Genomic DNA, 26639 nt, shown 5'->3' on the forward strand with positions numbered 1-26639 from the left:
GAATTTCACTTTGCTTTCGCGTTTCACGCATTGCTGCTGCTTCTTCTTCTTCTTCGTCGCCGTCGTGTTGCTCCTTTTCGTATTTTACATTTTTTTAGCCGTGGGAAACCTGTCCAGCAGCCTTAAAGCCGCTGTTTTTGTTGCTTTTCGTTTTTTGGCTAAACATTTTCATTGCTAAAAGAGCACTTGGGACTTTTATTTTCATAATTCATTTATCGCGCTGTAGGTGTGCGTGTATTTATAAAGATAAAAGCAAGCAAACAGCGCAGCAAAATTCCAAATAAATAAAATTATTGTTGCTCAACGTTCATTGCCACACACACTCACACACGGCCAGACACTCACCAACACCAGCAGACAACGAGTCAGACACTCACACATGCATACACTTTTTTTGGGGCAGCGTTTTTTGTTGTTTCAAGGCAACTTTATTTCTTGACTCTTTTTTTTTTTTGTATTTTCCTCCCCCGCAGGGAAACAAAGAAAATTTCACTTGTCTCGCACACTCACACCACGAAGCGCGCACACAGACACGCTGCCTTTCCCAAAGGAAATATTATTTAAAACATTTATTGACACAATTACAAGGTTTTTGCTTCTTTCGCTCGACGTTGTTATTGTTCTTGCTGTTGTTGTTGCCGCTTGCTTGCTTTTTTCTTGCTGTTGTTGTTGGCCTACTTTGTGTGTTGTTGCTGTATTTTTTCTCTCCTCTTTTTTTATGTTGCTCCAACTTCTCTCCTTTGCTTTGCTTGAAAAAATTTCACACGCGCCGTTTCTTTTTTTGTCTCTTCTCTTTACGTAAATTAGATTGCCATTTGAAGTTATATTTCGGGGGATTGCACTTGGTATTAAGCTATATTATACATATACGTGTTGCACTACATTATATTTATAAACATTATGTGTATTCGTTTGAAATTTTAATTGTGTTTTTATAAAAAGAAAATCAGACGAGACGAACGTATGAACAATGAATGACAAAAAATAACCTGGGTTTAATGGGCTAACATTTCGCGTCCAACAGCACGCTGAGTGCTGTTCGGCGAGCAGCTGATTCTGCAGTTTTCGGTATTTTCAGTATTATTTGGTATATTTGCAGTTCGATTTGAATGTGGTTTGAAGGTATTAAAAAATGTGATTTTAAACTCATTTTAACTGATAAAACTAGCAAAAGAACTAGAATCAATTTTCAAACTAACTGATATAACATATGTATTTCATGAACCTCGTAGACTCCAATAAGATGATTATTGTCAATTTTAAACGAATAGATTCTTCTTATTAATTACTTCACGAGCATCACAATAAGCCACATTTTAAGTGTGAGAAACTGTGGCCATGATAGTATGTTTTTTAGATTTTATAACATTTAAAAAAATTAAATTTGTTTATTAGTTATATGCATTTTATTTTTACGCTTAATTTTGGTATATTTCAGCAATCCAGATGTGGTCACACTTTATGTTTCCAAAGTGGCGGGACAATTGGCTTCATGTTTCGTTTTGTTGCGTTTGGAAGTTAAAATGCCAGTGTAAGCATTGTTTTTAAGCCCGAATTGTGGAGAACTAGGTGCATGATCTATTCCAGATGGCCTCCATTGACGAGGGCTCGCGCGTTGAGCGGAGATTCTGCGCACTCGGCAGCCACACGCTGCGGAAGCCGTACCGTCAACTGAACAACAAATATTTGGTGCGCTTCGCCTGCCTGCTGAACAGCGAGATTCGGGTGGGCAACCTCATCTGCTGCAAGTGCTACACGGACCTGGTGCGACTCTACCGGAAGAAGAACGACAATGCCAAACGGCACAAGATGGCCAGGGAGACTGCCGCGAGCATTACGGACGTAAGCGGCAGTCAGTCGTCGTCGCACCAAAGGTCCACTTCGTCTGCGTCCTCTTTGCGGGAATTGCAGGCTTCTAGCCAAAGTTCCGAGTTCGGTGCCTCATACAGTGAGGGCATTGTGACTGCCGATGACGCGCTGTGCTCCCAGGGAAGCTTAAGTCACGATTCAGACAACGTACCCACTACCAGCGCTGCAGCGATCCAAAAACGCCAGCTTGCGAGGGCAACCGTAATGGGGAAACCGTCGCAGAGGGTGAGCTTTGCCCAGACTACTTCGGATAGCGATGACTACGACCCCAATTCGAATCTCAGTTTGAACGCCGTGAATGGCACTCGACTGCCCCATATTCAGCCGATTCCAAAGAGGCGTCCGACCGTCCTGGACAAGCCGTCCATGGATATTTACTTGATGGGAACCACAGGTGGTTAGTCGATTTTTTAAGTTGTGACAAGATATGTTGATGCTAGTTTCTAAGTTTCATTTAATTAGATATTTTTGTACGCTGTAATAAAGAAAGACACAGATGTTAGTTTGGCAGGAGCCACTGAAAGATAACCGTTTGGAGATTTACTTAAATGTGCCACTTGAAGTTTATAATTTTAACATGATTAATGATAATTTCTATAATTTCATCTGTTATATGAATGAAGTAAGCCATTTTTAAATTTATTTTAAAGAGAACACTGGAAGAGGTTTACATCTTATTTTAAAAGAAGCCATTGAAGCAGGAAGCACCTATAGATAGCCGACTTTTTAGTTTATAGTTTAATGAGGCCAACATTTTTATGATATTAAACACTAAATAACTAACTAAACCGTTCAAATTTATTAACTTTTCTGGGAAGCAATCGCATCGATGGTACTATAAATTATCAATCATAAATTTTAATAATATTGTAACACGTTTTTGAATTGATATTGCAAAGAGCTGGAAAGAAAGTGTAGTTTTAAATTAGTTTCCTATATGAAAATGGATTTCATACTATTCAAAAATAAATAAATATGAATAATATTGGATATTATTTAATTAATCACATTTAAGCGATATATTTCCAACTTATATATCGAGTACTTGAGGGAAATATCGATATCTTTGGCGCACTCGACAACCCTGAACAACAACAAGTACGTGGTGCTGGGCTATAAAAACAAATGGAACTGCGCTGCAGTTGCTTTAGTTGACAGAATTCTCGACGCAGTCACAGCAAAAAACCGAAGGCGGCTAGAAATCAACAAATTTCCAGTTCGAGCGTTTCTAAATTCTGGTTATCCCGTTGAGCAAATATCCTAAATTTCAAGCAAAATGGCTGGACGCGATGCGGCTTCCAATCAGTTGATTGACTACAAAAACTCCCAAACGGTGAGTGCGTTGGTGTGCGAGCGCGAGAGAGCGCAGCTGCATGTGTGTGTGCGTGTGTGTGCCGGCAGGAAAATAAGAAAACAAGAAAGGCAAAAAGAGAAGGGAGAAGCATTGTACGAAATAAAATAAACAAAAACAAGACAATTTCAGCAACGATTGCTATGAGCCTGCACTTTCCATTAATTCCATTAATTATAAAAAATGCGAAAAACAACAAAGGCTTGTCCAACAGATGCCAGTAATTATGAAGTCGTTTCAACAGAGTTCAAAGTTCAAAAGCCGCCTCTCTGGGTCTTCTATTTATTTGTAGAAATCTTATCAGAAGTGAACTGATAAACCTTATCAGTGTGGCAATTCTTATTGGATTTGTGTTTTCTGTACCTAATCCAAAGTTTGGCTCAGTTAATTTATTTTCCCTAGTTTCCTTAAGAAAATCCAAAGCTTACCCTATTTTCTAACCTTGGGCGACCTCTTCCCTCAGTCTAATTTCATTTTCCACCGCTGTTTTCACTTAGCACTTCCATTTTCATTTGGCACTTGCATTGTGCATTGGATTTGAGCATTCGAATTTGTTCGTTTGCACTTTCGTGTTAATTATTCGCTTTCGCTTTTGGCTGAACGCTCAGATGAAATGCATGATTTCAATTGAGGAATCGTGCCCTCTTAAAATTTTAAACAAATATTGTTTGTTCACACTCGGGATATTGTACTTTCTTGAATTCGTGGCATTCCACAATTGCAACATTTCATACGTTGCAAACATTTTTGAAATAAAATAAATTTTAAAAGTATCGAAAGGAATGAAATAATAAATAGAAATCAATAGTAAACATTAACTTCATTGCCTCACCCATAGATACAGTATCTATATATTAATTACTCGGCAATTTTCCTGGGGTTTTCACAATGCCCTCTATAAATCGATAAATGAATTAATAATTCTGCATAGCTATTTGTCAGCCAGCTGATAAGCATCCAAAACAGCTAAGTAATTGGCCCAAATAGATTAGATGTATCAGCCGTATAAATAATGTTGAGTGCGCACATTTGGTTAGTAACTAAAGTAAAATTTCCATTGTTTTTCGATACAAACTAAATATGAATGGTCAGTTCTCAAAGAATACAATAATGTTATTCAATTTAGTATACCTTTTTTTACCCTGTTCAATTAAGTCTAAATCTAGAACTTAGTTCTCGCATCGCCGATTTAAGTGCATTTGTGCATTGAGTCACGAAGCCAATTACTTCACTAACTAAAAGCAATCAACGGTCATTATTTTATATAAACAAATATAGATATAACTTTTTAAGCAACGCGATCGCCTGTAAGTTGGAAAATTCGCTGGGAGTCAATGGACTCTGCGGCGACCGGCTCAATGTTGCACAAACTGGTTGCAATGCGCATCGACTGCGAGTGGATCGAGTGACAACGAACCCGGCTTGAAACCCGTTTTGGGTTGAGTGCGGAAGGCTAGACCGCTTCGGAAAATGCGTTTGCCAGCCATAAGTCAACGCAGATTTTCTTTCTCCAATTTGGTTATGCAACCTGGCTGGAACGCCCGGCTAAAAGCGACTGTATGTGAGAATATGTTTCGAACTGACCCAGAAAAGAGAGCTAGCTCCACAGTTGGTTGGTTCGTGTTGTTTTAGTCGATTTTGACCTTCTATGACGAAACTGTGAAAACTGCATTCTGTCAGGCAATTAAATGTTTGCCTTTGTTTCGATGAATAATCATGGCAACTGGGTTCTTTGTTCTTTTGGGAATCTCGCAATCAAGTTCATTTTGGTATCCAAGAAATTCGAGAATGCAAGGAAAATACTTGGAATATTTTGCAACGCAATGCATTGCGTAAGGTCATTGTGAGTCGGTTAAGAACCTTATAGAAACCCTTAATTAAAATCCTTCTCGAATGAGTTTCTGCTGATAAATGATATCTAGAAGGCAAATTTATCTTATACCTACAACTATCAGGTGCACTGATCTTATAAAGCCGCCTCATTAAGTTGCTGTTTGCCATCTTTGTGTCATTGGCATCGCCGACAAGTTGCAATTAAAAAAACTTTCCTGTAGACTGTGTTCTTTGCATTTCTATCCGAGATCGGTTGAGGTTCCCTTATCAGTTTGCTCTTCGCTGGAGATATCTACAACCACATACAAACATAAGCACGAAGGCTCTGATAGGAACCAGATTGACTTGTTGGGCGTGGATCGCTGTTCCAGCAGTTCCACTCGCATTGTCATTCCCGGTTTGCTTCACTTTTCGTATCTGCCCCCTGAAGTGGCCCCATATTGTTGTCTCAAAGTGCAAAACATTCCGGCTGAATCGCCGCAAAAATGTGTATGGAATAAGAATTTATAAGGAGAGCTCACAAACAGGTGAGCTCTAAAAGGTATAAATTCCAGAATGATAATATTGAAATTTTATTAATTTTTTCGTTTATATTTAGCGCTTGTTGTTTGTCAATAAGTGGTTATAGTACAGCATTCAGACCTAAGCTGATTTTATTACTAAATAGATACATATATACTTCCAGGAACTAAGATTTGATAAAACCTAATTCCTTAAACAATTATAAAAGTCTTACTGCCCAACCGGGTAATCCCGCCCCAAGTGATATATGTATCTAAATGACTTTGTTGTGAAATATAAACAGTAGCTTAATTTGTATGTTTGACACACCACCAACGGAGGCTTCACTTTGATAAACAACCTTCTGTATAAAATTCTATATGCACTGTTCTAGAAATGCTTTCGAATTAGAATTTCGCATGGCGTTGGTCAGGTTTCAAATACATTAGCTAAACAGTGCGCATTAGCCGGTGACAGTTTTGCAAATTGTTGGCTGAGTTAATTTTATAATGAGTGGCTGGCCTGCATGCGAAATAAACGATAAGGTGATTAAGGAGCGGTCTCGGATTACTCCAGGGAAATGAATTGCAAACAAGGAGGATGATGAGGGATTAGATCGTCTGATAAATGACAGGACAGCTAGTGGGCTAATTGATATTTCAGATGCACAATACGCTTTTATTAATGGAATGGAATAATTAATCGATCTCCAGCTAATAAACTGTGTAAAATCATTTTGATGTTTGAATACTTTCATTTAATTGGTTTTTTTGTTGTACGCGGATTTGATATCTTGACATGTTAATGCAAAAACCCATACATCATCACCATATTAAGGCCTCAAGCACTTAAGAACACCTGGGATCTTTTAGTTTAATCAAACTATTCAGCAAATTTATATGCACTGCAAAATGACCCCCCGTGTAGCGATAACGCTCTGCAATCTTTATGTTTATGTTTTCTTGGCGAAAACCGAGAGATTAAATGAAAGTCCGCGGCCCAAAAAAGAATTATCGCAATAGACCCGATAAGATTGGACGACACTTGAACCAATATAATAGAGCAGAAAGTTGCATAGCACCTTGAAATTAAAAAACATCTGATTAAACTTGACTTTCATTTGCTTTTGCAGGTTTCTCCAGGTGCCATTACCACCGGCAATGGAGCACCCATTGGAATCAAGGATGCCACCCAGACGGTGGGTCCGCGAGGACCTGTCCTGCTGCAGGACGTGAACTTCCTGGATGAGATGTCGCACTTCGACAGGGAGCGGATTCCAGAGCGTGTCGTGCACGCCAAGGGAGCTGGTGCTTTTGGCTACTTTGAGGTGACCCACGACATCACCCAGTACTGTGCCGCCAAGATTTTCGACAAGGTCAAGAAGCGCACTCCGCTGGCCGTGCGATTCTCCACCGTGGGTGGTGAGAGCGGATCTGCGGACACCGCCCGCGATCCTCGAGGATTCGCCATCAAGTTCTACACTGAGGACGGCGTCTGGGATTTGGTTGGCAACAACACGCCGATCTTCTTCATTCGCGACCCGATCCTATTCCCCAGCTTCATTCACACCCAGAAGCGCAACCCGCAGACGCATCTGAAGGATCCGGACATGTTCTGGGACTTCCTCACCCTGCGACCGGAGTCCGCCCACCAGGTGTGCTTCCTGTTCGGCGATCGCGGCACCCCCGACGGTTACTGTCACATGAACGGCTATGGCTCGCACACCTTCAAATTGATCAATGCCAAGGGCGAGCCCATCTATGCCAAGTTCCACTTCAAGACGGACCAGGGCATCAAGAATCTGGACGTGAAGACCGCCGATCAGTTGGCCAGCACTGATCCGGATTACAGCATTCGCGATCTGTACAACAGGATCAAGACCTGCAAGTTCCCCAGCTGGACGATGTACATCCAGGTCATGACCTTCGAGCAGGCCAAGAAGTTCAAGTACAACCCCTTCGATATCACCAAGGTCTGGTCGCAGAAGGAGTACCCTCTGATTCCTGTGGGCAAAATGGTGCTGGATCGCAATCCCAAGAACTACTTTGCTGAGGTTCGTTTTTTTGTTTCAAATAGTAATTTCTATTACTCACAGCTTGTATGCAAGTTGAATGATAACTAATATGATAATTTTCTGATCCTCAGGTGGAGCAGATCGCCTTCAGTCCCGCTCACCTGGTGCCCGGCGTTGAGCCCTCTCCGGACAAGATGCTGCAGGGTCGTCTGTTCTCCTACTCGGACACCCATCGCCATCGCCTGGGACCGAACTACTTGCAGATCCCGGTGAACTGCCCGTACAAGGTGAAGATTGAGAACTTCCAGCGTGATGGAGCCATGAATGTGACGGACAACCAGGACGGTGCCCCCAACTACTTCCCCAACTCGTTCAACGGCCCCCAGGAATGCCCCAGGGCCAGGGCCTTGTCCTCCTGCTGTCCGGTGACTGGAGATGTCTACCGCTACAGCAGCGGCGACACCGAGGACAACTTCGGCCAGGTCACCGACTTCTGGGTGCATGTGCTCGACAAGTGCGCCAAGAAGCGCCTGGTGCAGAACATCGCCGGCCATTTGAGCAACGCCAGCCAGTTCCTGCAGGAGCGAGCCGTCAAGAACTTCACCCAGGTGCACGCCGATTTCGGTCGCATGCTGACCGAGGAACTCAACCTGGCCAAGTCCTCGAAGTTCTAAGCGGAGCGAGCGGATTAGCCGGATCAGACTTGGTTTTTGGCCTTAATTACGATTAATCCAATGGAACTAATTATTCCAACAACACCACCACCACCACCACCCATTCCGAAATTGACTAAGAAAAGCGAATGCTTTTCGGATCTTTGGTTGCGGGCTTAAATTGATTTAACCACGAAATGTGTCTTGTCTTGTTTTGATATTCAAAATTGTTTTAGTCATAAACAAATTACACTTACAAAATATATATGTATATGCAATGGATATATAATAAATTCTTTATTTTTTGATACAATTGTTTCGGATTACTTTTTTGGTGATTCTCTCTTGATAATTTTAGGTACCTTGTAACGGGAATGTAAATGTTTCTTTAAAAACTTCGTTACCCTAAGTAAATAAACTTTTTTAAATCCATAATTTTTGTTCAGGTTTCAACTTAATCTGAATCAAATTTGTTCTAAGCTAGAATCTCCTATGAAATATACATAAGTTTAATACCTTTTGTAATTAAATTTATATTACCTCCATCCATAAATTTGTAAAAATATGTATTTTATTTAATGAATTTAAATTTCAGCAACAAGTTTCCAGTAGATATAAAACTGTGCCAGTGAGCCTCAAACCTTTTCATTGAATCGCGCATCCCTAGCAGGGCAAGTTATCGATTAATGAGAGCTATCGTTATACGAAAGGTCCCGCGCGCTTTGAACATCAAGCAAAAAAAGGTATTGAAATAAACAAACGTATAGAATTATTGTCGTTTGAGCTTTTTATTATTTAATATTTTTTACAAACTATATAAAACATAAATCATCTGAAAATGTACACAGTATCATTTAAGCTTAGGCTACCGCTATTTGTGTGCTCATTTTGGTTCGCAATGAAGTATTGAGTGAGTTGTTCATTTAAAATTTTTTACAAGTTGAAAAACATGTATGAATATGTAAGTTCTCTCAGTCTACTTATTTAAAATATTAGCAGGCCAGAGCTGCCATTGAACAAAATGTTCCAACTTTTCCAAATCTTTTTCATTTTTATGCTAAATGCAACAATTAAGTAACATTAATTTGTATTTAAATATTTAGCTGAGTGCGTAGACCAGGAGTTCAATTCCCGATTAACAGTATATTGCGATACGTTTTTTTCAACACATTTTTCTAAACAATAGGTTATGCTTTTGTATCAAAACTTTTCGCAACTCTGAAATGCAAGTATACATAGTTAAATATTTTTTACATTTTTCGCTGTCAGCAAAGGCACTTTTCGTTTAAAATTCCCTAAATTTTCCTCAACTTTATCGCTGTGACGGGTATGTTAGTTATTTACACTAATTACTAACTATCTAGTGCGTCTTGTTTCCCAGTGCTGCTGCGGCATAAATCTGAGCCCATTCGGGGAACGAGTTGAGGTTCGGATAGACGACCAGGCCCCAGGTTTGGCAGAAAACAAACAGGGTGATGATGGTAATGATGGTCGGACCGATTCCAGCAATGGCCATGTCCTTCGTCCTAATGTTGGCATAGCCCGCAACCAAAGCGTTGGGCGGAGTGCTAACCGGCAGGTGGAAGGCCATACTGCAGGCCAGACCAGCGGGCAGGATCAGGTACAGAGGATGGATCTCAATGGCCAGGGACTGAAACAGAAATAAACTCATTTAGTACACGACGTTTCATACAAACTGCATCCCTTTAAACTCACCATCTCAGCCAGAACGGGAATAATGATGTTGGCGATCGCCACATTGGAGCTGAAGGCGGTCAGGAACACAGCCACCAGGATGACCACCAGCAAGAGTACAGAGTTGGGCAGCACCTTCAATCCAATCAGAGCATTGCCAATCAGCTTGGCCATGCCGCTCTGCTTGCTGCCTTCGGCCAAAGCGAAACCACCGCCCAACAGGAACACCAGACCCCATGGCACCTTGGTCTGGATGAACTTCCAGGTGATCAGCGAGGGAGTAGGACCCGTGGGCACTGGACCACCGCGTCTGGTGCAGTAGCGCAGGAAAGCATAATTGGCGGGCAGCATGAAGCACATGACGACGACGAAAATAGTGGGCATAGAGTTACGAATGTCCCTGGAAAAAAGTAGCATGTATGTAGGTTAAGTAAATATATAACTCTCAAGTTTAAATCTAAGTAAGAGCTAGACTTTTATGGTTTTTCCAGATCTAAAACCATAAATGTTCAATAAATACTTTAAAAATTCCTATAATTTAGTCCGCCTCGTCAGTTGACGTCGATTTATAGAGATGTAATTGCTTATAATTCAATATGATTTATTCAAACGTATTTCGAATGTTGTAAAGGCGAATTTAGCACGTATATCAGGTAGAAACTTTTGTTTAAGATAAAAACGATGGGTTTAACCAGGAAAACCAATAGCCGGACTTAAATATCAACTTACTTGGAATTCAGCAAATCGGCCCATCCCAAAAAGATGCCAGGCTTGCGGGTGAAGTACATCACAACCATGAAAATGAATAGAATCATCACTTGGATCTCGTGAATGGACATGGGACCCAGATCCTTGTAGCGCTGATCGATAACCTTTTTGGCGACATCGGCGCCCTCTCGTCCCCTCTGGACTTCCTGTGCCTCCTTGCTCTTGGGACGCCACAGACCCATGAAGTGCCATTGCAGGAACACGAATGTCAGCAGGGTGTAGACCAACATGGATGGCACCGAGTAGAACATGAAGGTGGGGAAGTCCATCTGTTCGGTGGAGTTCTTGAAACGCGCCTCGTAGATGCCCTTGAAGGTAAGATTGGTGGCAGTTCCGATGATGGTTCCGCAGCCGCCCAGCGAGGAGGCGTAGGCAATGCCCAGATAGTAGCACAGAGTGATCTTGGTGGGGTATGGTGGCCTAGCAAAAAAACGAATTTATTAAGTTTAAAAACGTACAAACGTATACAAATTTTTACTTACTCATCCTCGTTGTTTTTCTTGTTGCCTCCAACGATTTGGTATTGAGGCTCATGGTTGATCTTGCAGACACCCTGAGCCTGCAGCTCCTCCAGCACGGCTTGGATAATCGGACACATCATGGCAGTACAGGCGGCGTTCGAAATCCACATGCTCAAAAACATTGTGACCATGATGAGGCCAAAGTGTAATCTGTGGGAAAAGCAAAGAACTAATATTAAAATCGGCCTTATCTTTAAATCATTAGTATACATACCTGCGGGGACTGCAGCCCACGATCTGGATTACCCTCAAAGCAAGACGTTTGTGTAGATTACAGTACTCCACAGCCAGGGCGACCATAATGCCGCCCATGAACATCACCAGCGTATCCTTGAAGTACAAGCGGCAAGTCTGATCCGAGCTCTAGACAAATGTCAATGTGAAAGTAATCGGTTAGGACTGTATTGCATAATTTAGATTTGAAATAAAGAACTTACCATTATACCCATTATAGGGAAGGCCACGATGGGTATCATGGACGTCACATAGAGAGGCAAGGCTTCCGTTACCCAAAATATGGCCATTACCAAAAGAAGGTACATGCACCGAAATTCCTAGAAAAATTAATTTTTAAGATTTAAGTTTAGTTGAACTATATATCTGGTTAAGGTTTAAACTTACGGCGCCCTCGTTCAGCAGCATAACGGGTAGACATAGCAGCGGCACCAGGAACACAACCAATCCCTTCCAGTGGTTGGAAAAGAAGTTGGAGCACTTCACCGGTGGCTGCGGTTGTTCGCCAATTTCACTGTAATTAAAATTAAAGTCTTAAGTTAGAAAGGAATAGTGAAATGTGTAAAGGAACATTATGCACAACAATATCGGTTGATTTGAATTGAATTAATTAGACGTTTATGCGTGATCATTAAATTGAATAAAACGAATATATAAAGATCAAAGAAAAAGCAATCATCATCGGATAATTCAATTGTTTCATGCGTCTTTAACATTTGTTTTTATATTTGCTATAAAATCAAATGCATCATAGTTCCAGCTATCAATCAACCATCAAGTTTCATAATACTTACATTTCCATTTTGATGTCCAGTGGCGGTGGCGTGTAGATCTATGAGCAAATAGAGCGTAAAAAAATAAATCAATTAAAAGTTCTCAAGAATCCAGAACGAGCCCCCTTCTAAGAGGCCGAACCACTTGTTGCCATGTAGTCGTACCCAAAGCAAAGTGAACCCCGAACCGAACCCAGCCGGCGATTGTCATCGTTTCACGCTTCATTAAAATGCCATCCATCAATATATGTGCCAGCCCAAACGTAACCAATTGAAAATCATTTGAATCGCACCAAGCCAAAGTAAATAAATAAAGAAGCGTATGGAAATCAGGCGCGTGATATAATTTCTTTTTGCGAGGAGAACACAAACACCTACTGTAAAATGGAAGTGAAATAGAATGGAACGGAACGTAACGAATATGCCCAAGTTGTGGCACAAAAATTTGTCAACGTCTGGTGTGTGGAATATACTACATATACATATATGCAGATACATATATATTGAGTGGATATTCCGCAGGCGCATATTCATGACGACAGTTGGCCTGTTTTCCATATCATGGGCGTCAGCAGCCCAGCACCCAGTTCTCCCCTCGTTAGGTAATCTATGCCCGAGTTGTACCAACAAGAATGAAACACATGTGAGTGGAGCGCTCCTCACGTTCTGGGTTAGGAGGCACGTCCTAATCACTGATTCCTGCAAAGCCCCTTATCACCATGGAGCCCACAATCAATCAAGCCAATAAGCTCCAGACAAACATAATAACACAGCCGCACACTACATTTTGGTATGGATTTGTAGATACATCCAAATAAAAGCCAAACTAATTATAGATCGGCATTGAAGGGACAGCAATGTCAATGTCAAAATTTGAAAACTCTGCTGGGCTTAACCATGTATTTAGATACATAAGTTGACTGAGTGGTTTCAAATGTATCTGTGGCGTGCCGCATGCAACCTCTAAAGGGGCCATTGACTGACACAAAGTGAAATGTCGCCGGGAATGATATTTTATTGCCTGCAAGATATGATGCCTCACGTGCCGCAGATACATCGCATGAATAATGACCAGTTGAACCCTTTTTTGAGCAAACAGCTTAGAGCATAAAACCTGGTAAGCTATCAAGTGAAACTGTCAACACTTATTGATTTATCGAAGTGGCCAAACAATATAATTACTTACATTACATTGTTAAATTGGAAGAATTATAATTTGAAGTATCTTTTATATCCGTACCTATTTCAACTGGGCATTGATCACTTATATTTTTGAAATATTTTTGGCAACGCAATTAAGACAGTTTTCTTCCATCAAAAACTACAAGAAATCAATCTTATCTGTTTTTTTCCAACTGACGATCGTTCTCAATATTTATCCAAAGCATTAACGACTCTGATATGCGAAATGATTATATTAATTAGCTTACTTAACAAGTTGCCGCCTTTGTGAAGCGTTTTACTTCGCTTATCTCGGCTTGTTATTTATTTTTTGCCGATCTTATTATTTCGACTGTTGTTATTTTGTTTATACATATATTGTCCACACCGCTTTTGTTGTTCGTGTGCTTCAGTCAGTCGTAATTGGAGAACTGCTTTTGTTTATAGGCGACGAACGATGGCATTTAGTTTCACACTGCGCGGCACGAGATCGAAAAGTATCTGTATGGCAAACTAGACGGCAACATCTATATAAGCCATCATTAAAATCTATTAGCATTGTTTTAATCGTAGTCGCTCTCAATTGTTGCTACATTGTATAGGGAGACGTTCTATAAAATGCTTTTAATTAGAGATTTTTATTTCGAATTCATCTTGAAATGAGTGAGAGTACATCCCCCTGAAGCAAACGTGTTTATTTTCACTGAGCTCACACCCTTAGCAAGTCAAGAGTCAGTCATTAATTAAGGAATATTTCCACACGGCAATTAACAGCATTTTTATTTCAATTCTCTGACGAACAGAACTCTGAATAAAACAACTTCTCCGGGGCTGCCACGCCCACTTTGTGCCGTGCTGATAGCAAGACGAAAGATGAAATATCGTCAACCCAGCGATAGATAAAGGCGCAAATTGATAAAGTGGAACCAATAGTGTAGAACGTTCTTATAGATTCCTATCTGTAAACTGTATACTAGGTCTACAATGAGCAAACAATCTGATTGAGAACGGGAACTACGTCAGCGGATGATGCTCTGAATATCAAACGAAAATTTAATATGTAAACGCGCCTTCTTAGCTATATGAATACTGAAAGTTATTACATCTTTATATTGCAATCAAAATACATTTATACATATACGCTCATCGTTTTCGAGTGGAATTTTTCAGCTCGTCTGGAGTGACAATGTTATTTGCTGAGCAAAGAAAAGGTTGAGGGTTTTCAGCATATAAAATATATATAACAAATAATAAGCAACACTGAAGATAGGCACGTATATAAAAAACTATAATTTAGCAGGCTTTTCTGGGCGTTCTAAAAATACTTTATGCCTGATTGAATCCGGATTAGACGCAATGTGTCAATCTAATTGAAACCCAACAAACCGCAATTACGTGTAATAGCATATTAGGAGCTCAAATTCTGTCAGCTAACAAAAAATAATATGGGGAATCAACTAATAATAGTTTGGAACTCCCACACGAAACACCTGAAATTCCCGCCCATTTTCATTTCAAGAGGAAAACGTATTTCCTTTCAAATAATTGAAATTTCCGATGGGCGGCTGGCAAGACAATCGGAATCGAAATCGAGTGGAATTGTCTTAGGACCACCAACGAAAGACCAAAGATGTTTCGCCGGCGATTGTCATTGTTGTTTTCGCTGTAAATAAATTAATTGCCCGTTTACAAACAATTTTCGAAATGCCTTTTGTTTGGCGCTGTGGGCACCCTCGACATATTCGAAGATAGCGAAGTGCTCTATGGCAGAGAATAGATATAGTAGATGTTGCTGTCTGCTGTCTCTGGGCGTTCCGATAAGTGGAGTAAAGTGTTTACTGGTTAATTGAAATAATGGGTCATGGGGAGAGAGGCGCATTCCTGGTGGACATGAGTAACCAGCTGGGGAAAAACATTGTTTATTAACCATCAAATGCTCACGTATTTGCGTAAATTAGCGTATCAATAAACGGGCTAAATATATCAAATACTTAAATGCACAGTTTTTGCTCGAGTGCACCTCAAAACATTTTTTAATGCGGAAGTTAAGTGTGAATTTATGTTACGAAATTACCATATTGGGATGAGTAACAGGTAGTCTTTTCCGGAAAGTTGTCAGAAGATTGATGAAATTAGCATCAGCAAAAACAACAACCGATCAATTAAGCATTTTTTAAATTTATATGTAAGTCGAGCAATGATATTTATTGAGGCGTAAAACGCAGTGAGAAAAATTGGGGAAATCTCCTATAATTAAAGCAATTAAAGTTATTATTGTAAAAGATAAAGGCAGTATGAAAAAGATTTCCTTAAAAAATCATAATAAACAACAGAAATTATGCATTGCTTATCAAAATGTGACTAATTTATCCAGACCACTTTGCAAATTATTCATTCATTGGCAAGCAAATATTCAAATAATTTCCGTCTGCTGCTCCTTCGTTAGTCAAAACATTCGCATTAATTTTTTACTTTTACAGTTTTGCCATACATCTGTCTGTTGATAAGAAAAACCAGTCCATTAAAAAAAGAAATCCAGTTGGCAATTTGCTAGCCATAAATAAATAAACATAGCTATTGGCAAAACAAAGTGAACTGCAACCGAGAAATACCATAGTTTTTGCATTTATAGTATTAGTGTACTAATCATGCTTCACTTCTCCATTACGCAATTATAAAATAATAAGAGAACAATAAAACCCACGACGAGCATTGATAAGGGATTTGAGTTTCTAGTTCAAGTGTTTGCTATATATGTACTGTATATGTGGGGAATATATACTCATTGATGAGTACTTTAGACTCTAATCGGAGGCGCTAAACTAAGCAGGTCGATTAAGTTGATTCAAAGTACAAATACAATGGCTAAATTTAAACCTTTTTGAGCGGAATCTCTTTAACGAGGCAGTTACCAAATAAAAGTTAGTCTTGCTAAGCGTTAGTTTAACTTTTTTCGGTACTGTACTGTACTCTAAAAAACCCGCGACGATTACTCATTAAAATAACTCAAGTGAACTGAAAAATCACCTTACGACACTCGCATACATTTGATATGGAAATGGGGCTCTTTTGCTTCACTTTTCCATTTAGTTCATTCACATATGCCAAGGCACTTGGCAACAAGTGAGTGTGTTCTCGAATTCGGATGAGGTCAAGCTGCGGGTTATCGCTAGAGAATGGGTCTGCGAAATATGTTTTCAAATGCCTCGATAATTGTATGCACATTTCGAGTTATTTTTATCGCAATTTCAGAACCAATTTGTGGTCTGTGGCAACACACAAATCTCTTAACAAATTCCAATAGAAAGGGACAGTGAGTCGGATCTTGATGCACTGCAACAAACCACATAATTGAAATTCAGCGAATGAATCTCTGGAAATTCATTCAACTTTTCACCTTCATGTGGTTTTACTTCCCCAACAAATGACCGGCATATTAATTATAAATAACCCTGGTTATCGCAACAGGCACATTTTCTGATTTCCCATCCTATTTACTAACGTGGCTTCAGTGTGTGTAAACCAAATATGGACAGACCAGTTGGTCGAGCTGTTGTTAAAATAATTGTTCTAACAATTAGTATGTCAGCAGTGCCCCATCGGCTGTAGAACTTTGAACTTGACATTGACATTGTCAACAAAAGTGAAACCAAAACAAAAGAGATCGACAAATTAGCATACTTAACTGTCTAGTAGTTCCTGAAACAGAGACATGGGCCATATTAATTAATGGGGGTATATTATTCATTCTGTTCTTTAATAGAATGAAGACTCAGCAGCTGTCAAATGTAAATAACCAAAAGAAATGGAGAGATAATCAAGCCAGACTCGGTAAATGTTTGACAGATTATATAGTTTCAGAAAAGTTCCACCCAAAACAAGCTAATCGCAAAGTATTTGTTTTTTGTCCTCGCGTTCAATGACCACATACAACATCTTTTTTCAGATATCGTTTATCTTCATACAGAAACGCCGTTCTACGTCAACTTTTATAACTTATTGATATATCAGTGGTTATTTGATTACGCCGCTTATTAGGTGTGAATTAATGAACAGAAACAAAAATCACGTTATCTCACACGCCCAACAAAAATGGTGTGAATTTCGCCTCGGTTGACTTTAATGATTCGTTTAGCGAATTATCCAATCCAACAAATATTAGCACTTGGCTATTTTAATTTGTGTTGAGTATATAGAAGGAGAGAACATATTAGATAAGTATAGAATTTAATTTGGCCAGCATTTAACATCAATTTAAACATGAAACATAGCCGTTTATTTGAAAAGTGCAACAGGTAAATAAGTGCAGTGTTTTGTTCAAGTTCACCTGATTAGTTATGTAGGTTTGAAAACTGGCCCAACTGGTTTGTAAGTGTCAAACTAATTTTTATTCTATAAAATTGTTTTACTATCTGTTGTGTAATTTCATTTCCTTATCGAGTGCTCTAGGCCTTCAAACCGCACTGGGAGATAAGACAACTTTGATTTGTAAAGTTCTCAGTAAGAATAAAACTTGAGATATGTACAAAAAATTAATTATTATGTAATGACAGCTGCTAAGATTGTTTATACAATAAATAATTGCACAGTTCGCACAATTTCGAAGAAAACAGCTGCTATGGTTTCACAAATGAAACCATAAAGTTAAATGCTTCAGTGCAAATTTAAAAACACTGGCACTTATTTACATAGCTAGTAAATCAGATCCATTGAGGAAAAGTATTTATATATATTATATAAATGGTGTCACCTGATACATACTCGTATGTATGAATGTTCAAAATTCAATGCTAACCAGACATGCGGCATGCGTTCTGTCCGAAATTCCATTGATTAGAGGAATGCGTGTTACTCTATTGATAAGAAATGATCTGATCGAAAATCATGATGCATTATACAATAGCATGATCGCTACAGCAATTTATAAAACACGTCCAAAACTAACCGAAAATTAATTGTTGCCAATGAACTGCAATTAAAAACTCGTATTCGTTTGGTACTTTAAAATGATTGGGCTGTCGACTGATATTATTCATATGATTTATATACCAATTAATATATACGAGTTTGAGCTTTTTTATGGTTAAACTTGTAAAATTTGACAATATTTTTAGGTTAATTCTTAAAATGGAATATGAATTTTACAGAAGAGTATACATGAAATACAGAACTTTCACTAACGAAACAGTAAACTCTTGCACGTCTTAAGACAAATAAATACATGAACAAATTGTAAACATTATTTTGGAAAACTTTAGATGGAAAATGCTGCGTCAGTTCAATAAAAATAGAACAGGAAGCGCACTAGTGCATCAAGATCTGCTCTACAAACATACATATGCACAGAAATGTAGGAATTTCTTCGAAAAGTGGCAATATTTGTTACTTGAAGTAACACGTTTTAAACATCAAAATTGGAAAGCGATATTTTTGAAAATTTATTCCACAAATGTTGAGTAATCGCTTTAAGCAATTCCTTTTCTAATATAGATTGGAACATATTGAATTTAGTCAATACACCAAAATCGTAATTGAAGTGTGACTTATCGAAAAAGAACTGTACTGCATCAGGTGCACTTGGATCGCGAAGAAGAGCAAATGGAACGGAGGATCGATAAGTCCGTTGGAACAAAGAACCAGATGCCAGTGCTCAGCGGAAAAGTAAATATTGGTATGAAATGCATTTTAGAGAGAGAGCCCATCTTTGGTGCAATGTTGTCATTGTAAAGAGCCTCCCACTCCCAAGAGATTCTTGGTAGCGGTTCTTTGTGCCTAGACCTTCACACTGGCACTCGGTCAACGGTTTCTGTTTCTGTTTCTCCTGGGGTTCTTCTGCTATGTTTTGCTCTTTTTGTTGTTGTGAAAATGCAAACGTCACGAGTTCGTGTGTTCACTTCCTAACCAAAATTTTTAAATAAACACAAAAAGCAACGCGGTATTTTTATCGCACGATGTATGAAACGAGAAGGGACGACGACGCACATGGCGATTGTTCAGTGGTATCCGTTTGGCTGCCTTACACAGGCAATTCGAAACTACGTATCACCGCTTCCTAGTTGATAACAAGTACTCTATTTACTTTTCAAAACTATGGGCAGGAGGAGCCTTGGATTCCTCTTCAGGTTGTAGTTATATCCTTATCGGGACTCCGATCTCGAAAGCAGTAGGAGAGCAAACACGCCCGGTTCGTCCGATTCGGAAACGGTGAAATGCGCGACTGAATTTACTTGGCGATAGCTCTGCCGCTTCAACCGCCCGCGTTCTGTGTGTTGGTGTGCCGCGACGTAGGTGTAGGGTCCGCTGCACACGTGTGTGTGGGAGCGCGCGAGAGCGGGAGAAGAGCAGAACGTTTTTGGGCGGCTAGTGGTGGCACCGTGAGCCTGCCGGTCGTCGTAAGATAGGCTTAGAAACACTCAGAGAAAATTGGTTTGGCTCAGCATTTTCCAATTATTGAAATCATACATTTGTTTGTTTCGTAGTTATTCATAGATCAGCGATTTAAGCTAAGCTTAAAGGGTAATTTGTCTGAGATATCTTTGTCATTTTAGGCTTAAGCTGGGACTTATCCAAAATTCAGTTCATGGAAAAAAGAAGCCAGCTTTTAAGCAGAGTTTGGCTTAAGCGCGCTTATTAATATATTAAGCAGCTTACTTAATGTATCCTTAAAATTTAAATATGAATTTAATCACTAATTAACGTAATTAACAGTTGTAGGTTTCAAATAAATGTATTTTGATTTTCACTAATACAGGTACTAAGCTGATCGAAGCTGATCTGTAAGCTTAATTTTTGAATAGTTTTCATATTTGTTGACTTTTATTCTCTTATATAAATATAGAGTTTCTAATGCAGTAACCGTGGGTTGATTAGTCTGGAGTCCACACCGTCACATTATTGACCCATAATGTTAAATAGATCGGATTAATGGATAATCAATGGGAAACGCAGATCTTAGTTGTGTCCAGTTATGTTATTGTTTTAAGTTCTCTTTATTTTCTCTCTCAGAAATATTCCTATATTCCAATTGGAAGTTTCGCTCTGCTTCTCATATTTGGAATAAGAAGCAGCTTGTTCTTCTTCACGAAAATTAGAATGAAAACGAGTGCGAAAAAGCAAGCCAAAAAAAAATAGCTGTCGATGTTTCACTGTGCACTGTTATTAAATCGCACCACACACTTGCATGTTGTTTGTTGTTGTTACATACAATACATACACAAATAGAAATGCATGGACACAAAGGCAGAGCGGCCATTCAACGAAAATTGCGTTCTTATGCTTTTCCGAATCTGGTAACACTTTCTTATTAGCGCTAAAATATTCTGCGACATGGATAATTCAATTTCAATTGTAACAAATTTACGGCTCTTGAGACTCGCAGACATATTGGGCTGATGGTCAAAGAGTTGGCGGACAGCACTTTGAAATCCGCGTCCACAACACCAAAGCCGCCACTACGATCAACAGCGTGGTCGGCAATTGGAACTCCACTGCCATTGCCGCCGAATCCTGTCCACATCCCCACCCCGCCACCGGACTACGACGACATCTTCGTTGGGGAAAAAGGACTTGGATCTTGGAGGTGCAGGCACCAGTGCAGGAAGTGCGGCTTGATGTTAAGGTTAAGGTAATTAACCAAACAAACATCCAAATCTCGATGTGCCAGCGAAATTGATGACTAAGATTCATCTCAATAAATCGGTAAATATTTGCACTTTGTTTTAATTTCTTAAAGAAATTTCTATCAACACACTATCCCTTTTCAAAAACATTAAGCTCAGCTGTGGTGACCAGCGGAAGGGACCTGGACGCGCAACATTAAGAAATTAACTTAAAAAATCGTAAGGAATATGGTAATTAAAATTCGCTTGGCGTAATCAATTAAGTGCAGCTGGTTATTTCAATCGAGCACTTTCTTTTTCCATTTACTGCTGTGCCATTTAGACCAAGACGGCAACCTGTTACATATTTCAGCCACGTTAGCCAGGAGTCACCTGAAGATAATAACGGTAGACCACCTGTTGCTGATCAGAAAGACTGTGCCATGATTTATTCTTATAAATCATTAGTTTCTGAGAACATATGTACATAAACTAAAACATTTAATCGGCATTTAATGGTATCATCAGTGTTTAAGTTCATGTTTATGTTGATCTAAACATATGTGGGTCTTTAATGACATAAATCCCAATACTTTAATTTTGCGCTGCTCACTAGACAAAGTTAAACAATTAGGAACTAAACCAAAAAGTACTAGTACAAGAATGAAATAAGGATCGAACCTTATGCTCAGAAATGCTTTATCAATTAAATTTAATCATTAATTTTCCATATTAATATAATAATCAGGGATATCTTCTTCACCGTTTAGGCTTTAATGAGTTAAGGCCCATGTAAACTGGGTAATTGAAGTGAAACTTTCTCGATGGCGAGGAGGGACATGCACTCACTGGGTGAAAGTGGGCAAGAGGTCCAGAATCCACTGGAACCACTCGACAAGTCGTCAAGCCAACCTCGGCGTGAAACTCGTTTGCCTGTTCAAGTTTTAGTTGCTTACATCAAGTGCAAAAGATATGAATGTGACAAGTGGTTGCCACTGTCATCGTCATCGATTGCTGGCATGGAATGGACTTGAAGCTTTTCCTGTGCATGCCGCGTGTAAATGTTCTATCATCTGCATTTGGCATGCTCTATGGGTGGTTTTCCCGTAAGAACTGATAAAAATAAGCGTGCCTGGTTAAGATAGTGGTTGAGATACTTTGAGGCTCTTTAATCATCGCAGGTGGTGAAATAAATTCTATTTTTAGAATTCCAACTTAAAATTCAAATAGTTGTTGTCAAGGAATTCCCTAAAAATTCAATATACTGGGAAAATAGATTGACTTGAAAATACGATTTTGCATAGATACAATTATAACAAAATTGGAGAAACAAAAGTAATTTATTTAAGAGCACCACAGTTTAACCACGGCGAATTGTAGGCTCCTATGATACAGAAATAATTGCTGACCAACACACTTTGTAAAAATCAATACGAACAAATTTCAAAGTCGCATAGGAACTGACCATAAATTGTTGATTGGATCGATTCAATTGAGAACGAGGACGATTCGGTTAGGGAAACTACGTGCATCGAACATTCGGGGAATCAATACGACAACTTTAAGCAACTTGCCAGTACAAATTTCACCCATATTAAATTTCGCCAGAGAGGAGATAATTGTATCAGAGGCAAGCGCCGTGCTTGACAACAGATTATTTTCTTTGATCTTGCTATTTAAGCAAGAAAATGTTCATATGAATCATACATGTATATGAATGTATATACATATGTGGAAAGTTTTTTCGCAGCGAATTGATCAAGTGAGATCATTTTATTGCATTGAGCTGTAATTTAATTGAACCGAACGGAAGGCGACAATGAAGTGCAACGAATGAATTAGTGTAGACGAAGTTAGGTAAAATATATGTACATATGTATGTATATTACAAAAAACACACACATAAATCCTAAAAATGTACAGAAAATAAGGTAAATACCCCTTTTTATTGGCAAACAGTGTTCTTAAACAACTCGCACTACATTTTATTGAAACAGTTGTTAGTTATTTGTATTGGCTTGGCAATTAACTTACAAAAGGGCTAAGTTATTCATCCGCTTTGTTGTTAAAATTCCCTACCTGCTATTACTTAAGAACATCGTAAGAATTCGGGATTTCAAGCCGATTCCCAGCGAGTTCGATCAATACTTTTCTGGCCACTCAAACGAGAAGCGTGCAAGTTGAAGTTGAAACTTTAAACAGATCTTCTCTAGAGGCTCTCACTTAGGAAACCCCCTGTGCTCGAAAAGCAAAACCAGTTTAGCACCGGTCAATAAATTTCAGCTCAAGATTTTTGCAACTTGTTTTTTGTTGGCCAAACAAAACAAACCGAATATCAAGGCTCATAGATTGAGTTTGACCCACATTTAATCACTTTGGAACATAATCAAATAAATAATGTCAAATGAGAATCATTTTGATTTGTCCGATTAGGTAATGCCGCAAATTAAATTCCCATGCAAAGTTCAGATACATTTTGCTCGTATTATACTAAAGAATATATCGAAATAAACATTTCAGATCTGCGTCTGCAATTGTTTTGCCTTTTGCGTCATTCCATGTCACGTGTGGGGGCGGGCCCACAAAAAAGATGTATTTTCCTCAAGGTAATATGGAGATTATAAGCCAAAATGTGAGTAAACATTCGTTCGAGAGCCAAAGTGCTGGGCGATTCTAAAAATACCCGTAAAGTACTTTGAATTCTAATGCAGACATTCATCTGCTTTTGGAATTTGAACTTCAAATACTTAGTACTCAAATGATCGTTGGACTTTCTGCTTAGAACAGAATGGGTTGACATTTGTGTCACAAACGCCTAATCAATTTATCAGCTTTATCTATTTCATGTTCATTCATTAACAAAATAGGGTTAAAATATTTGATATACGCTGGGTCTATCAATCAGATAGAGGTGCCAACAATAAATAGTGAATAATACCCAATAATAATACGCTTTACAGATTATATATCTATAAATCTACAACGAAATCCCTCGCCTGATCATTTCAAGCAGCTTCTGTCTAAATATTCACTGAAATTTCTAGGTTCCATAAAGTCTGTTTGCAATCCTCGCGCTTCTGGAAATTCCAGAATCAACGTTATCACACGTTTTTAACTTTGCTCCTCAATAAAAATACGAATTGTGGCGGGTTCTTAAAAATGTTAAGCGTTCTTAAGCCTTTCCACTAATTGCCTTGAGAAACCTGGGGCACGCTAATTATTTTGCTGAATCTGAATAATATTGTACATATTGTTATCTTTCGGTGTCGTCATTCAGTTTTTCGGTCAGGTGGTTGTCCACACACGAGAGAGATAATGCATACATATAATACATACAAAAGTATGGGGGGAATGTGGGGGAAGAAAGCGGTGTCACTTCCGAAGATTTGCACAAAAGTGCGCTGCTTCAGTTAGATAACAGATGGGGAAATGGAGATATCATAGCAGCAGAATAATAAGAAGCTGGTCATGGGTTGTTAAGTGGGTGTGTAAACAGTATGACGACACTTTATAGATTGAGCACTCAACAAGCTGCTGAATAAGAGAGCAAAATGATTGGAAGTGTATTTATATAAGTATCTTTTTTCTAGGGAGTGGAAAATATTTCAAAAGTCGAGAACACGGCCGAGAAGCACAATAGCAGCACATGTGGTCTCCAAATCATTTTAAAATTGATAAAATACTTGGGTTTAGATTTTGTTTACATAACACTCTCTTACCTAACCCGATTGCCACGCGCTACTCAAACTCGAAACCAGGTTTTCAGTCGGATCTTAACTGTTCGTCATAAAAAGTCCTAGGGGCTTGCCGGGCATTAAGGCAGGTTCTCAAGGTCAACGAAAAGCAATTAACCGGAAAAGACGGAATACCGCCACGTTCCCAAATTCCCAGCTGCAAACCACTAATCACTAATCACCTGCCTAATCACAAGTAATTACCGCGGTCTCAAAATCAAACTTACCATTTTTGTAGTTTCGGTCGCCATGGTCGGATCTATATGGTATAGATACTTTTGGTAAATCTGAAGAATTGATCACGCCGTTTCTCTTTCAGCACAACCGTAAGCGATTATTTCATAATTTCCACCACCGCGTCGAAAAAAACACATATATATAAATTCGTTGGCTAGACCACTTTTTATGAATATGTTGCTTTGCGTTCGACGACTAATATGCGAATGCTACCAAAACTCAAAACCAAACCCAAACGATTTTCTTTCGCGTTCTCCTCTCTCTCTCTCTCGCTCTCTCTCTTTTAAGCCCTGGACATGGAAAATATCTGATAAGTTGTCGTTGTCTGTGGGCAAATACAAATACTTTAATACGCTAAGAGACACATTTAAACTTGTTTTTCTGTGCATGCTTCTTTGTAGGCGTATGGACTATATTCTACACAGGTATATCTACATTTTTGGTACACTTAAAGTATTTTTTTCTTGGGGACCCTTATGGTAAATTAAAAGATTCAGAAGGGTTATTTTAATATTTCTATATTAATATTTTTAAAAATGTTCTTTATTTAAGCCATTAAAATATTTTGACCTATTTAATTTTAACCGGCAGTCAGTAAACGGGAAAAAACCCTTTTCAAACAATTTTTGGTGTGCTCTGCATGTAATTGAAATGTATCTTACGTTTGTCAAATGTAAAACAACGCTATATATACATACTCTAGCCTTGAAATTAAATTAAATGTTGCTTGACAATTGCAATTGCTAATGTATTTTTCGAGACCGGTGTAACTAGGCTTTTCATTAATGTTCCATTATAGACCTATCAAAGTTTCATTTGGCATTAGCAAAGGGAAGTTTTGGGTTTCCATCGACCCTAGACACTGAATTCCTAATTCAAAACGACCACAGCAGTCCTCCGTATGGAAGTTAAAGAATGCAGTTTTAAGTAACGCGGAATAATGCAACGACCACACTTTTAAAAATGTTTTGATTTATTTTATATTATTTTGTTATTTTTATTGCCACTATGTATCTAATTTCAAACGAATTTTAAATGTTTTTCCAGGGTATCTGATAGTGGAGGAACTCGAGCTCCTCCAGTTTTGTCTGTCCTACTTTTCCTTTTTTCACTTCTCTCTCCAGGATTTGAAAAAATAATTATTTCTTCTTAAAAATTTCCATATTTTGAATAATTTGAATGTTTTTGAAAATAAAGAAAACGGTAACAGTTCGATATCGATAGGAAATAGGGTCTTGGTGTTACCGTTTTAAAATACTGACTTTAAAAAAGATATAGGCTTTTATTTTTTACATAGTTGCCTAACTTTTCTCTTAATTTCTCTCACTTCTCTCGAATCAAAATTTTCGATGGCATTAAGTGTGTTTCTGCTAGATATTTTTATCTTCCGCATTCTTGGGCTGATGGCAGTGCAACTTTAAAGTTCTGCCGTGTGTACGTCTGGCCGAAGAGCTTCACGATAGGAATAGAGCAGGGGGACATCAAGCAGATGAGAATGCAGATGCTGGAGCTCCCGTCGTCGGCAATGATTGCGAAAACCGTGGTGTTGCAATTATCCTCTAAAGGGCCAGGTTCAAAAGTTCCAAATTTGCCTGCTGTTTTCAGTCGCCAGTGCCTCATATGAGGCGGTCCCGGGCGAGCCACCAAATTCCTGCACATATCTGGATATGGTCCGTGCTGCCAGCTTCAGCTTAATA

General features: G+C 38.9%; 3 protein-coding genes and 2 long non-coding RNA genes across 7 annotated transcripts; 3 read left to right on the forward strand and 2 right to left on the reverse strand.

Moving 5' to 3' along the window:
• Positions 1-4: 4 nt before the first annotated feature.
• On the reverse strand, positions 5-1155 carry LOC120284796. 2 transcript variants are annotated; one of them, XR_005544035.2, is made up of 2 exons: positions 679-1155; positions 5-174 (listed from the first exon to the last, which is right to left on the reverse strand). It is a non-coding gene; the product is annotated as an uncharacterized LOC120284796 (long non-coding RNA). The 2 variants fall into 2 exon arrangements; XR_005544036.2 differs by having other exon boundaries at positions 5-220.
• A 283-nt stretch (positions 1156-1438) lies between these two features.
• On the forward strand, positions 1439-2397 carry LOC6738603. Its single transcript, XM_016171706.3, has 2 exons — positions 1439-1531; positions 1588-2397. The coding sequence occupies exon 2, from the start codon at positions 1588-1590 to the stop codon at positions 2269-2271; it is 684 nt and encodes a 227-aa protein (XP_016032447.1). The 5' UTR covers positions 1439-1531; the 3' UTR covers positions 2272-2397.
• Positions 2398-2966: 569 nt separating this feature from the next.
• On the forward strand, positions 2967-8534 carry LOC6738604 (catalase). Its single transcript, XM_002085372.4, has 3 exons — positions 2967-3202; positions 6687-7607; positions 7700-8534. Exons 1-3 carry the CDS (start codon positions 3146-3148, stop codon positions 8240-8242), a joined length of 1521 nt encoding a protein of 506 aa, XP_002085408.1. The 5' UTR covers positions 2967-3145; the 3' UTR covers positions 8243-8534.
• A 456-nt stretch (positions 8535-8990) lies between these two features.
• Positions 8991-25145, reverse strand: LOC6738605 (protein I'm not dead yet). Of its 2 annotated transcripts, none has more exons than XM_016169281.3 (9): positions 24933-25145; positions 12234-12271; positions 11827-11953; positions 11643-11759; positions 11420-11568; positions 11167-11355; positions 10646-11104; positions 9938-10316; positions 8991-9872 (listed from the first exon to the last, which is right to left on the reverse strand). In XM_016169281.3, the coding sequence occupies exons 1-9, from the start codon at positions 24954-24956 to the stop codon at positions 9582-9584; spliced, it is 1773 nt and encodes a 590-aa protein (XP_016032449.1). In that variant the 5' UTR covers positions 24957-25145; the 3' UTR covers positions 8991-9581. The 2 variants fall into 2 exon arrangements, with proteins under 2 accessions (XP_016032449.1, XP_016032448.1); XM_016169280.3 differs by lacking the exon at positions 24933-25145 and adding an exon at positions 19453-19617.
• LOC27207503 lies at positions 20770-21255 on the forward strand. The gene is made up of 2 exons (XR_001600447.2): positions 20770-21071; positions 21147-21255. It is a non-coding gene; the product is annotated as an uncharacterized LOC27207503 (long non-coding RNA).
• Positions 25146-26639: the final 1494 nt, after the last annotated feature.

The sequence above is a fragment of the Drosophila simulans genome, chromosome 3L, assembly GCF_016746395.2.
Source record: "Drosophila simulans strain w501 chromosome 3L, Prin_Dsim_3.1, whole genome shotgun sequence".
Lineage (NCBI taxonomy): Eukaryota > Metazoa > Arthropoda > Insecta > Diptera > Drosophilidae > Drosophila > Drosophila simulans.